This window comes from Diachasmimorpha longicaudata, chromosome 1 (genome assembly GCF_034640455.1).
Source record: "Diachasmimorpha longicaudata isolate KC_UGA_2023 chromosome 1, iyDiaLong2, whole genome shotgun sequence".
Lineage (NCBI taxonomy): Eukaryota > Metazoa > Arthropoda > Insecta > Hymenoptera > Braconidae > Diachasmimorpha > Diachasmimorpha longicaudata.
Window position 1 is genome coordinate 8218594 of NC_087225.1, and position 15075 is coordinate 8233668.

General features: G+C 36.4%; 1 protein-coding gene across 4 annotated transcripts in view; it reads right to left on the reverse strand.

The window, feature by feature from the left end:
* LOC135169419 (uncharacterized) overlaps positions 1-14919 on the reverse strand; it is a 58332-nt gene extending 43413 nt beyond the window's left edge. For 2 of the 4 annotated variants that reach the window (XM_064134459.1, XM_064134442.1), the window contains exon 1: positions 14778-14919. In XM_064134459.1, coding sequence (XP_063990529.1) covers positions 14778-14871 — 94 coding nt within the window. In that variant the 5' untranslated portion in view covers positions 14872-14919. Of the gene's footprint in view, positions 1-2999; positions 4192-14777 lie in introns of those variants that run through there. The other 2 variants (XM_064134450.1, XM_064134468.1) reach the window with 2 other exon arrangements.
* Between the last annotated feature and the right edge of the window lie 156 nt (positions 14920-15075).

Genomic DNA, 15075 nt, shown 5'->3' on the forward strand with positions numbered 1-15075 from the left:
ACACGCTGGGCAACAATTAATAGCAACAACCACGTGGCCATTTCTAATATTTGATTATTTGATTATTGTAACCGTACCAATAATTATGATATCAGTAGACTACGGAAAATGAATGTTTTCAAACGCTAATGGTCCATTCATATGTAAATTGGCTTTTGTTAGTCGGTTGGTACAGACGCACAAAACAACTTATCTCAATTGAATAATTTCATCGCCTTTGTTTAAAATTATCAACGATTTGTTTTTCAATAAAGCAGACAAATTAGGGGCTGGCAGAATTACGTACTAATGCTTGAAATGTCGAAGCACTTCCAAGACTACCTTATGTCCTTCATTACTTTCCACAACAATTAGACACACGTGAATTACTATTCTTATGTGCAACAAATCTTTATTTTCGATCGACTACACGAGACACATAAATCAGTTGAATTACTCCATAGTGAGTCGTAAATTTATTCTTCCGTTGCTTCAATAATGTTTTTCCTCAAGTCAACGATAAAAAAAATTTACTGAAACAATAGTAAACACTGAAACTACTTGAATTTTTTACAGTTTTAAGAAAATTTCCATTGAAATTTACTTTTAATTTCTAATAAAAAATTAAATAAGTAGAATAGAAATGGCCGTAATTGACATAATTATTTAATTCCAGAAGTCATTTACAACGGATATTTTTTTTTTGAGAATCAATTCTTCAGAGAATTCACATTATCGTAATTTTGAAAATTTACACATTGAAAAGTGTAATTAAATCCGAGAAACAGTGTAGGTAAATAGACACTGGAAGCGGAAGTGGCTGTGAGAAAATTTACGGACGCACCATGGAGCGTAACGGCCTTGAACTTGTAGAGTTACGAATGGCAAGGAACATTGCGTTCCGGTATTTTGATTACACTGGACGAAATCGAAAGTTGCTGAGTATTTATCATTATCATAAACGTCTGAAAACTAAATTTACCGAGTCACTGCATTAAAATTGACAGTGTGATTTCACCTAATCAAACTTAACAACTTGTTACGATTCATTAAATTTTTGTTTCCCGTGTTTTTAAAAAAAAATCCACCAACACTTTTCCTCCAATTAAATTCACAATTTGTCATTGACTCTCAACATCCGGCAGTGATCTATCAATCCGCAATAATTACGCTCTGTTCAATGCACCTGACAATAGAAACACTTCAGCATCTGGTCCCATGATTGATCATAAGATTCCATTAAAAGTACGTTGCAACCGTTCATCGAACGTCTATTAACTTTGTCCATAATATTGAGTGAAGGTGAGTGGCGAACTGTTTCTATTATTGATACCCCAAGTCAAAAACATATCCTACGACATTGGTAATTCCTTTGCATCCTCTCAACGTCATGAACGACTTCAGAATCGATGAATAGAATACGGAAGACAAACAGTCAAAAACAAAATATATGAAAACAGCTACGCAAACAATTCATCGTTTTATGTTTTTGGGTGCCTCAGGTATTTCGAGGAGAACGGAATATATCAGCGGAATAGAGATAGCTAATAAATGGTGTCTGTTCATCGATCCCATGACTCGTTTGATTGTACAACTTGACCTCTAAATTTACTCTCCAGACACATATTGGCAGTATCAATTTTGCGAGTTTGGTTTTTACGGGGCATAGAAAACATCGTAAATTAGTCGTCTCCTTATGTCACTAAACATTTTATGGCTAAAATGGTTGGATAATTCTTGATAAAAACTGATCATAAAAATTATTTGTATCTGATAACATAACTCTCGGTAATTTGTGAATTTACGGAGATTATGGGCTTTGGCTATTTCAGTTCGATGTGTACATTTCAGTTGTAATTAACAAGTCGTGACGATTGATAAATCTTCTTGGTAATTACAGGCAAAAACGTTACATGTCTAGTTAACAATATATCCATAGGGATTTTCCTCAATTGTATTTTTTCTAATGTATTCCAATGAATTTGAACCCCTTTAATTACCACTTTTTATTTTTCACATCAGCAAGGAAAAGCGATATTTTCTTGTGCGAAGTTTTTTCATCTCATTGTTCGTTTTGTAAAGAATTGATCAACGTAATACTTATTTATTAACAATTAATTATTGCCTGAATGACTTTTCCTTGAATTGTGGTCTTCATACAAGTATGATAATAAGGTATTGTCGCAGAGGGATTACTGATAAATCATCTCAGATTTTCATCATAATAAAATCATCATACGCAACAACTAATAAGATGAACAAAAATACAAACGAGCGTGGATTGAAATATTCCAAGATGTATTGACGATCATTCCAGGTGAATCACCGGAACAGTCACATAATGCTATAACAACATTCAAGATGCATGTGATAGCACTCTATTATGCATTTGATATCACCGGATAATCGGCTTAACTATTGGCTGGTTATTCTTTCCAAGAGGATCATCGAAAGACGCGATTAATACAACATTTCCCGCAAATATTCCACCCAACTTTTGTTGTGTATTCTTACATTTGTGTGATAAGCGATCCCAGTCATTATAAGTCAAGGTGATGCATCGTAAAATGGTGATTAGTTACAATATAACTGGACATTTGAAAATATTCCTGTTTAGAATGTAAAAAGACTGGCTTTTAAATGAGAAGTAAAAACTATAGCGACCTAATATTTGAGACATATTCAAAATTTCGTTCCGTCCCAATTTTAAAATTGAGATAGTTGAACCTCACAACGGCAAATTGAAAAGATCTTGTGCATTATATACATCGGATAATTCCCTAAAACGCAGTTCCCTGCGGTCGCTCGAATTGCAGGTTTAGGATCCATCGCTATTACCAGTCTGCAGAATCTCTTCTAACAACCCCATTTATGATCGTACGATTGAAGGGAGAAGAAGCCACAATGTATTCAGCCAACAACGGAGGTTGATGCCGCCAATTACCATTCCCCAAGAATCTCCATCGTAAAAAGTGCCTCTCATTCTCCAAAAGTTGAGAAAAAAAAATAAATAAACTCACCAGACCCTTCCACAATGTAATGATCCTTGGGGTCCATCTCAGCGGCGTCCGTGACACTGACAACAGCAACGCTCATCCTCAACTCAATCACAAAATCACCTAATAAACAATAATTATCCACTCGTCGTTCACTTCTGCCAGCAATTAAAAAAAATATTGCTCAATCACCCGGCACTTTCATCACTTCAATCAGCCGACTCCTTCGCTTCCTCGCCAATTTAAAAACAAAAAAATTCCACTTGGACGTACTATCGCTCATCAATTCGAATTCTCCTCTTCTTGATAGACTTCTTCAAACGGCTATCACCAAGACAATAAACAACAATGAAAAACAGTCGACAATCCACGTCGACCTGCACCCAAGTTACTCTCCTCACGATCCTCATTAGACTAATGAAATCACCGTATTGTCTTGTTCCGTTCTTACACCCGATTTGTTTCTCCTCACTTTTTTTTGCTGTTGTATCACGATCATACGTCACGATCTACAACGATATAGTGTGACCTTGCTTGTAAAAAAAAAATGACTGAGAGGATCAGTGTAATGAGTACAATACACGATGTTTTTTGTAGACCGAAACATACCAGATATAGAATTGAGCAAATAATACTCAACACAATGTTTGCACTATTTTCGGTAACATCCCTTCATCCACCTGATGATCACGCGGCCTTACTGTTGCCAATCGCCTGAATTCCTCGTCTCTTATGTACTCACGGATTTTAAGATGACTTGGCGAAGTGGGAGGCAGGTATGTTTGACGAGTATAATGAGGATTAACAACACATCGCGACAGGTGATGGGTGTAATTGCTACGCATGGAAGATTATCGTGACTCTCAGGTGCTCAAAGATCACTATTTGCTATCAGATTTTCTGACAATCGGCGGATGAATTTCATTGGCCTTTGGACGACACCTAATGATTCTCTTCAGCATCCTCATCACTGGTAATTCTCGTCAATTTTCTGCGTCATAGCGTAGAAGATGGAGAATCAAACAATGAAATTTAAGTTTAACGATCAAAGGATGTTATACTCAGTCATTCTGCCCTCCTGATTTTATCCTTCCAAGCAGATCAATTAATTATGGAATCAGACACTTGTTCGGCACTTTGATGTCTTTCACGCGGGCTGAATTGAACGTACGTTAGCCACGCGTGTGGTGGGCCGTGTGATACGTCAGGTTGGAGGAGCAGGTATGGTAGGCGCACGATGTCCGCACGCTCAGCCGACGACGACGACGACGGCAGGTGTCGTCGAATGAGTGGGGGAGACCTAGCAGGCTTGCGAGTGGGAGGCATCGAAGTGGGGAAGGATAATGAATTTTTATTTTGTATAGCTTTTTACAGCGAAACAATTTTTCGGTTGTCAACGACCTCCTATTTTTAAGAAAATTCCGAAAATATTTGATTACTTGTCATTGTCAACGTTTTTCTCCGGAGCATTTTAGGAGATGCAGAGTGTGAGCAATCGAATTCTCACAGTTGTTCATTTGCGTTAAATGAAAAAAAAAATCTGAGAATCCTCGTCGTTTTTATGAGACTTTCAGGAGCATCTGCTGAGGTTTATGTTCATTGTGGTTTTTATGTGAATTTAGTGATTGAAATTGGAGACAAGAATCCAAATATCAGAAGGAATACAGAGGCGTGGTGATGTATAAATAGACCGATGTTTAGGTGGGTCTTCTCGATTACTCTATCTATTTCTGGGAATCTCGAAGGATTCAATCATTGCTTGGAATTGTCATTCTATTATAACAGTCCAATTATGTCTGATTATCTTTATCCATCAACATGCACCACCTCATCGTGTTTAACATTTATCGTGACCTATGACCTTAAGGTATTCCCTAATACATTGACCGTCGTGTGAAACATCCTCTGGTCGATAAATGGGAGTGCCAATGTTCACAAAAACGGAATACATATATGACAGAGTACATTTTCCGGGGAATAACACGAGAATCTCCCACTTTCACGAATTAAAATTCTCTGAATCGTGAAAAACAAAAATGACGAATGGGCTAAAAGTTTCTCAATGTCATTATTCAGTCTCTCCCAAAATGGAGATATTCAATTTGAATGTCAAAATGATGAAATAAACACAACTGATACAGAACGTACCCCTTTACAAATGACAAACTCGTGACATTGTCACCTGTAATTTTGAACACTTCTTATATGTAACATTATGGATACCGAGGACGAGGCATTGTACGCTTTATTACCGTCAATAAAAAACGTATCACAAACGTCGTGAGGTCGTTATGATTATTATGTGATCTGTATCAACCTTCATGAGAGGGATTTGTCGTCCCTCCTCAAACGTCAACGCACGCATTCTCTCCTTAAATATCAATCTTACTAACAAAAAATATTACCCATTCTCAACCAATCGCTCAATGTGAAGATCGAGATCTATTATTCATTAAATATTAATTAATACACATTTCCCAAAATCAAATGGACCCCAAACTTCATCTGGATTTAAATACTCGTTAAAAAAAATCAATGTGAATGTCTTTAGCGTGAGAGACTAAAGATTTTATCATTAAAAATTTATTTGAGAGTTCACTGCGCCCTCAGCTTTGAATCGATTTATGATAGAGTTAATTAACGGTGTCAATGTTCACTTCCTCCATTAATTTACTTGGAAATGAATATACTCCAGTCGAAATTGACCGTGAATTTTTGAAAATTAATGCACTTTTCAGCATCAAATGGTAATTATTACTAAAACTTATTCCCAATGAAGGAATTATTCTGTCAAAATCATATACTCCAAAATCATCGTGACGAAAAAAAATCTGGAAATATCCCCAAGGATACGAGTTTATGGAATGTGGATAACGAAATGTCCAAACAGAATTAGAATCAACTCCAAACGAAAAGATTTGCAGAGAGAAGCTGGCATTTATCATCGATACGTTAAGTACCTTCTGAATTTATATTTTAAGATATAACGACGCACATTGTAATTTGCCGTTTGAGTTTGAAGGAAGGTGAGAAATATCTTTTATCAGACCAGGAATAAAATTATTGAAGTAAGTTGTATAGGCATAAGTGAGAATTCCAGTTTTAGCTTGAATAATCAATTGACTGTACTTTACGATAATTCAGGATTCGACCTCGAGAGCAAATTTTATCGTTTAATTTATCCACAATCTGTTCATAAAATCCTTCCCCCTGTGTTTCATCACCCTACAATACGGATATCTTCCCGATGTTGGTTTTTGTTAGAAATTTGTCAGGGACAACTATCCCAGTAATAACGGTAAAACTCTATCAATTAATACATCACTGCAACACATTCTCATTAAATCTAGTGCGACGTTGATGATTCACCTAAAAACATCCCGGTTCAGTAATTTATCAGCCTTGGACGAAAAATATCGGTGAAGTCAACATTTATTCAATAATCTTGGATTTTCTACTTCAAATGAAGCCCTCGAAAAAACAATTCACAGGAGAATTAAAAAAATAATTTCAATTGAACGAATTGAATTTGTCCTTAAATTGTATCTGTTCCGGATGATTTGCAAGATCCCTCAGATTTCAACCGCATTTACAATTACAAATAGAAGCCACGAACTAACCAGTGTAACCGGGCATATCAAGCCTCGCAATCAAGGTCCTCCTATGCGCCTGATCTTTTATTTATAATAAAAATGCGCATAAGTCACAGCTGCGAATTAAATCACAATATGAATTCCGCATAAATAAGAGTGGGGGATACACACCTTCAACATGTCGAGAGGTGTGTCCCTCGCGTCATGATACACTTCTCCAAGAAATCGAGCTTATTTATCGCAATTGAAATAAAAAAAAATCTCGAGAAAAAAGTCCTTTATCGATTTATCAACTTTTTCTCTTCATCGAGAGATACCCGATATCGCACGGATAAGATTCTGCGATAATGAACGTTGCGCTGACCTTTACCTTCACAAAGACGTATCTGTATTCATTATTCAACCCACAAGTCTTGACCTCGAAACGATGCCACTCATTTATCATGATTTAACTACAAAATAATGGTTAAAACAATTAAAGATGCTATTTGAAACTTTGTATCAATTCTCCACTCGGAGAATGGAAAATGCGTACGGGTGAAGGCAGGAAACCCAGCAAGGACACCACCAAGCTCATATACATCAGTTACTCATGATACAGTGGCATGTTGTAGCTCATTCGTAACGAAAAATTGAAATGTAAGACATTTAAATACTTTTGAATAATCCAGGTAACGGAACATTTTGCGTTAAAAAAATTCCTTCCTCATAAATTCTTCAAGCACTAACAATTCTTCAAATGTGCAACAATTGCGGAGGAGCAGTCGAGCATTGTAATCTATCATTATTAATTAATTCACAGAAGTCTCTAGAAAAACGCCAGCACTGTCGTGTATTCATAAGAATTTTTTTTTATCCACTAAGATTTAATCTCAAAATCCCTCCCACATTTTACGTAATTATGATCTCACAATCACAATGTGATCTACAATAATTCCAGAATGGTAAATGTAGAATTCTTATTTCCCAGTGAAGTAGACATAATGTTACCAATTCAAAAACGCCTGAATGTTAAGTTCGAGTACGCGGAATGCCCCCCCATTCCCACAGAGTGGTTAATAATTAATAAATTATCTCCTTCCTGTCTTCCACCTAGCTTCTATTTTTTTCCCTGATTTTACGTTTTTTTGCTGTTTCACCGGACTCGCAGGAAAACAAAATTATTGACCAGTCAAAATTGTCATACTCCCAATTGTTAATCCCAATTGGGTAATACACGTGATGGTATGACGAATGTTTATGTGAAAACGCGTGACTCCCTATGTACATTGTGTACACAAGTACTCGAGGCTACTGACAAACCATCCGTTTGTAATTTCGAACGCGCGCACACCTGCATAGAGTGTAACTCACCGCGCATCTGTATATGATCATGTCAAGGACGGTTGTTCACTTTTGCCCCGTTCAAGTTCTGATTATCTCTGGGTTACCTATGCATTATCGATTGCATCAGTTTTTTTTTTCTCAACTTTTGAGTTGATTGGTAACGAGATGTAATGATTGACTCTCTCAGCATTTCAAATTACACGTATTAGTTAAGTCAGTAAAAAAAAATACATTTGAAAAATTGTCATGGTAAATGAAAAAATGACTCCATCCAGTGATACTGTCAGAAGGAAGGGAATTGTCAAGGGAATGATGATAAGCAAAAATCATATGATTTTCAATTGCAATCATACCCTGAAATTTATATTAATGAAGATTCTGATGGGGTGTTACATTGATATAATAAAATACGAATGTGACACGCGCTCCCACCCCCCTTTTTCCCTCTACACACGTGTTATATTGCCTCGATTGGTCTCAATGAGTAACGGTGTGCCTGTGGTTAACGAAGAGTCAAATTGCCAATCCAACGGGTGACGTATTCTATATCATTCATCTCTTCAACATTTCAAATGTCAATCGTAAGTCATATCTGTGTAAAACGAAAAAAATCCAGTGGACTTGATTGAAAATTCATTTGAATGATCTAATTACTCTTCATATCCAACACCGTTCACCAAAAAATTCCATCACCTCAACAAATTTATTTTCCCAGTTCAATTAATTAACTTTAATTAACCGAAAGTGACAGGAGTATTCAACAATGCATTTAAATCTCAAAAAATATACTTTCGCTTTTAATTCATTCGGGTTCACCCGTTATAGTGACATGTAATTTTCACATTTATAAAGTGAATTACATCTCGCAATTGCACAAAGAGGGGTGGGAAGTCACGTGAAGGTTATCAAACATGTGATTGTCCGATTGTCTCTGGGATAGTTCCTACACGTAAAATAAATCTAACCGTAGGAGTTGTTCCCCTCAAAACAGGAAGGATGAGAGATGAAAAGCCCTCTTTATCACAACCGGAAGCCAATCAACGAGGAGAAAAAAATAATAATGCATGACAATAGAAGTAATACAAATACGGTGAATGTACGCAAACAATTGCCAAGGTGACACCTCACATCGCTTATCAATGAAGCTGAAGTATTGGAATATTGGTCTCTTCCGAGTCAAGACGCGTACAAGGAGAAATGAATGGTTCAAGCAAATGAGCCGACGAGACACTGTGCGTCAGTGCTGAGTGACAAATAATTGCTACTAACTCACAACGACCCTCAAATCGATGTGATGATGATGAGAGGGCAAAAGTGGATGGCGAAGTCAGACGTGGTTTTCATACATGATTTATCTTATTTTTTAACATTTTCATGATAATTAGGGTTAATGATCATGAGGTGAATACGTAAATATCACTCGTACGCTTGTTTTTCGCGAAAAAATTCTACTAAAAATCACTCAAATGTGTCTTGATGATGGTGTCATGACATTTGATGAATGACATGCTTATATTACTCGATCAAATGAGCTATTCAGTCACCGACATTTTTATCAAAAATGGGATAAAAACGTAAATGAGTTTTTTGGACGTCAGGCGTTGAGTTGGATGAGGGTATCCAAGCCCCTCAAGACCCTGCTGAAGTTATTCAATCTCCTGGACTTTCTCCTCTCAAAGCCCTCTGGGACACGTCGCGCGTGTCACTACACCATCATCGAGCCAACGCCCTTGAAGAAGCCAACAAAATAAAAAGAAAAAAAAACAAGAAGACAAAGGGTTTCACGGAACAAATAAACCACTCAACTAGTTTTCTTTATCATCAAAATAGCGAATAGTCCGAGGATTTCCGCGAGGCACGATAGCTCACACGGAAGCCAGTGAACAAACATCACGGAGGACGAAGAGTCTGACATGACTCTCGGCTTCCTGTTCGCATTGGAATTACACCGGTGTTTAGCTAATTACGCCATCACTCCCTCTCTCTTTCATTCCAATTTCCTTTCTTCCAACCAGTTTTATGGAAATTTTTCCAGTGGAAAATTTAATAGTGCATTCCACAATACCTAAATTATTTGTTTTTTGTTTTTCCAAATTATTATGCATGACGAATCATCTTGGTGACGTAAGCGTTGCATCAAAAATTCAGTCACAAAATTTTTGAAAGTCAGATAAATCTGCAATGACCAGTAAATATTCCATTGTGCATTGTTCATCAATAACGAGAAACAATTGGCAAAGGCCTTGAGGTAAGTCGCCAACTAAAAATTTATATGTACTGACACGAGGCCCACAAGTTCCACTGATCCATCCGAGAGATGGCCAGGGTCACGCGGCCCGTTTCACCAGGGTCAATCCAGTTGAAATTGTTTGACTTCCACATACGAGTGACGAGATCACAGCCTCCGAGTATACACTGGATTACTTAATCCAATATCAATTTACTGCTTCAGACCACTCCAATTCAACCGAAATATTATTCAATTTCTCTATCAGTTTTCTAAATTCCATGATTTTATTGATAATTAATATGCAACACGTCAATTAATCCAAATGGCAATCAGTGGGATTGTTTAGATGTAGATAAACATCACAATGATTAATAATATGTGATGAATAATGAGAATGAGAAGAACAAGGATCAGGATTGAGTCGAAGAACGCATTAACCCAGATTGGGGAATGAGGTGAGGCACCGACTGGATTTTTTCCATAGTTTTATCACTTATATAGATTTTATGGGCCCGTTTACCATGACACATGCTAAATGACGTTGGCCGGAAATTCGCAAGTCCTCTAATTGTGGTTTATTGTCAAGGTAAAAGCAACAAAAAAATCCATAACGAAAAAATATGCAGATTGTACGATTTCCCTATTTTTTTTTAATGAATTTTTTCATGTAATTGCATTTGAAATTTCAAATCTCATAATTGATAAATGAATTCTCACATACACTGTGAAGTGAGCGTGTTGGCTAAAAACCTTGCGTGAACTCTCTCAATAAATATAAGTGTTAAAAAGTTATTTTTTTCTTTAGAAAATAAGAAATAAAAAAAAATGGAAGATCACTAGAGGAGTTAATCCAAGGTAATCGGCAATATAGTTATCTTGTAGAGCAGCATGATTATTATACGTGAAGTATAATCTAAAGTGAAGGAATGATTCCAGGAGTCCATCTTTCACAAAAAAACTTTCTAAAAAATTAATGTTTGGTAAAAAATTGTTTTCTCAGAGTATTTACTAACTATTTCTATTCTATATATCAATTATCCGCTGTTTGTTTACTTCATCAGAACTCTGATGCGAGAATAAAATCACTGAACTTTCAATTTTACTTAAAACTTAATATTTCCATTAGATAGAGTGAATCGTAAAGTAGAAAAGGAAAAATTCTTACTTTCACTAGCAATGAAAAATAAATTGCTGAAAAATTATTAGACGAAGGAATTTGTAAATCAGGAATGCCAATTAAACACAATGAAATATATGAAAAAAAGTAGTTAGCGTTGAAAATGACGAGGAAAAGTTGAATCATGATTTTATGAACGACCTACTCGAGTTAATTAGCTTTTATCTCCAGCTCGGTATTAATTCCAATAAAAACGACTTTGAATCGGACAACAGAGTAAAACATAACAGGATCAAGGTCTCCCTCAAACAAAAAATCGACTCGTGAATTGAAAAATAAGAAAGGATCAAAAATCCTGCAGTACTCGGTTTATTTCGAGAGTTTCGCCCCAGGGTGTCGATTACCGAGGAGCCGCCGATTGAATAATCCACCCAGACTTAACCTGTCACTGGGGGCCCATTGGGTATATGCATATGGGACGTTTATTGCTAAATAAAAGTGCCTGGAACGTTTCAAAATTACGGAAAATTGCATTACGACATGGAGGCACGAATTCGCATTATTCAATTAAAACGCACGTGAATGTTGCCTTATTCCAATTCTCAATAAGGAAAAAAAACAATCCAATGTAATTTTAGGACTGGAAAGAGGATAAAAAATTTCCGATATCCACAGAAAATTTACAAATGTTGTTTATTCAATGAATTATTAATTATTCCGGAATACATAATTGATAATTCACCAAACAAGTTCATTATGTAAATTCCTTATTTAAAAATAATCATTTAGACACAACTCATCTCTATAATTGACGTTCGACTAAAGATATTCGTCAACAAATCATCTGCTTCGAATGGAAATCGCCTCATTTGTTGTAATTAATCACTTTACAACTGTAATTGGTCAAGGAACCTCCTTCAATACCAGAACGAGAAATTTAAAGCCGAAGATAATGTATTGAATGGCCCAAACATGACGACAGAAGAGCCATAACGTTAAATCTCCTATCGTATTATGAGAAAAGTCAAGCGGTGTAAACGAACGGTACCCAAATTACGATGCAGAGCAACCCAGGTACTTTGTATGCAATAGATGAAAACCGGATTGAAAGTCACATCAGGTCGTGTGTGTCTGTTTAGGCTCACATCAAATGTCCGCGTAAACAGAGATTTTCAGGAATCCACAAAAATGTGAGAGAGAAATAAACAAATAATGGATCAAATTGCTGCAACATCAACTTCCAGTTTTCTCGATGGCCTTGTGGATAATAAGCCCGTGGCCTCGGGACGGGATCTGAGAAGAGAGATGTAAAAATTCAATGAATGGATTGAATTTTTTTATCCATTTTGATCGTCTCAATTGAACATCAAATCCTTAAGATCATCTCTACACAAATAAGTTGAGTACAGGAACAACTTCATAGCTATTAGTGATTGACATCCAATCGAAATTATGTTGCAAATATCCCCTTCTAACAGGGGATAATGAGACTATCTACATAATCTTGGAAACTGAAATAAAACGCAAGTAATGTGTCGGAAAACTTATGGGCGAATGTGGCTGAAATGAGAGCTCTCATGTTCGACTACAAAAGTAAAAAACATTTCAGCGAAAAAATAGGCAAAGTACTTATACAATAAAAAATCCAGAGTGAATTTCACCTCTGAGTCCAGCACAGAGTAGAAATGAGTTCGTTCGTACACTCATATAATTTTTTCATGTGAATGTACAGAGTTCATTTATTTTTCTGCAAAATATAATGATTGGAGTACACATTGACCCTGTTATGAGTCAAAAAAATATGTATCAACAGTGAGGAAAATGAAATTGAAACATAAAAGTATCAAAATTGGACTCTAGGCCAGAGGATTAATTTTAACACCGAGACATTGAACCACTCACATTCCAGCCAATCGCATTGGATTTTTTTTCGATAACGTGTTAATATTTTCAAACTTCAATTGCACTCGATCGTTTCTGCCCTATAAATACGCGTTCATTGCGTTAATTCTGCCGTGAAACTTATCCTTCTGTCAATCGTGATACAAAAATATCCCCTGAAACACTGATTATTTACGCTCCATCGAGTACTCGCGCCTCTACTGTCACACTCACTCCCTCGTTATCCTGATTTTAGTTACTCACCGCAGAGATCACACACGGACGATTAATTCAGACACATGATTAATAGCCATGTGGTATTATTCAAATAGCATTAAATTAGAGAAGAATTTTATTTTTTTTTTAACGGCACGTGGAATAAATCACCCCAAAATGTTTATCAAATTTCCCATCACACTGAGAATAATTAACTTTTTTGTCTGTTGAGGAAGTCAATGACAGGTTAATTACCCTTCAGTATTGAGCAAGAGGTATTGCTGAAATATTATGTGAAATTTAAGAATGCAATTTAAAAGACATGTGTCGAATCTATAAATCAGAGGCAGAAGTTTCAATATTTAATACATATAATAAAGAAAAATTTTCTGAACGACCGAGTGACCGTTGAAATTTTTAAGTCATCTCTGTGTTGTCACGCAAATGTCAAAAATCAATGTCTACGAATATTCCAATCGTTAATCAATTCGTCATTCTATGCTCACTACTGAATCAATGAATACTGTTGTTAATAAACCTAGAAAATCCACTGATACGTGAACTGGAACGCAACGGGTTCACCTGCTCGTTGCGGAATGGTGTATTACCAACGTGACGCAATGCACACGATACCGAGGGTAAGCCAATCAACATTACTGGGGTTGGTTATGGTTAAATGCTCTAGGTTCAAGGCACCCATTGCATCAGGTATCATCGACTAATGAAAAGTGCAGTATCACGAGAAGAAATAAGAGTACAAAACTGGAACAAACAACTCTAAATTATCACAACCAATTCCCGAACCTACATTGAAACAAGGGATTTTTTCAAAAATTACCTTCTGCGGAAGCAGAAAATGGTGTTCGTGGAATTCAGGTCATTCCAGCCACCGAAGTAAAGGATAAAAACGGCCAGGAGAAGCGTGAATGGAATACACAATCGACTCGAGTAGATTGCGAAAATGTTTTTTCACATGTATCATGAAAGTTGAGAGAAGTCATGCCAGTAATTATTATGAAAGGATTTGTCTCGACTCTGAGTTGGTAAGTACTAATCCGATGTTATTTCAAACCCACCAGGCACACACCTCCAATGCTTTTTCATCGTTGAAAAAGTGAATTATTATCACAACTTTAATGGAACAATCTCCACAATTCCCTGTCTCAATTACATTCTCATTACATAATTATCTCCACAGCGAGTCAATTGAAACAAGTGTCAAGTAATATTTTTCACTGTTAACGGGATTTGGAAGGATTTCATTGATATTTCCATAGAGCCATGAGCCAGTCATGAAATTTAATACCTCTTTCTGTTAAATGAATGTGAAAATGAAGGATGGAGACTCATGAAAATTCATGCGTTCTCGTAAACACCATCAAAATATCGAAACTCATTGGACCCTGAAGGAGTAAGAAATAAATGGTGGAAAAACTCACCATGGTCCACTGGCTGATGTGACTGTCCCTGATGCAGATGAGCGTAATGGTGATGATTGTGCAGAATGCACTCAAGATCCGTACAGTTGAGCATCTTCCGTTGTCGATATCACAATCACTCAGATGGCTATAAAATTCACGTTAAATAATCTCCAACACTCACAAATTCAACTGTGTCCAACAATCAATATAACGAAGTGCACAAACAACTGCAACCACTCAGTAAAGTCCTCGACAAAGGCCCTCCCACATCAACCCATTTTAATCCCTCATATCCCAATCAGTAAATCACGTGTCT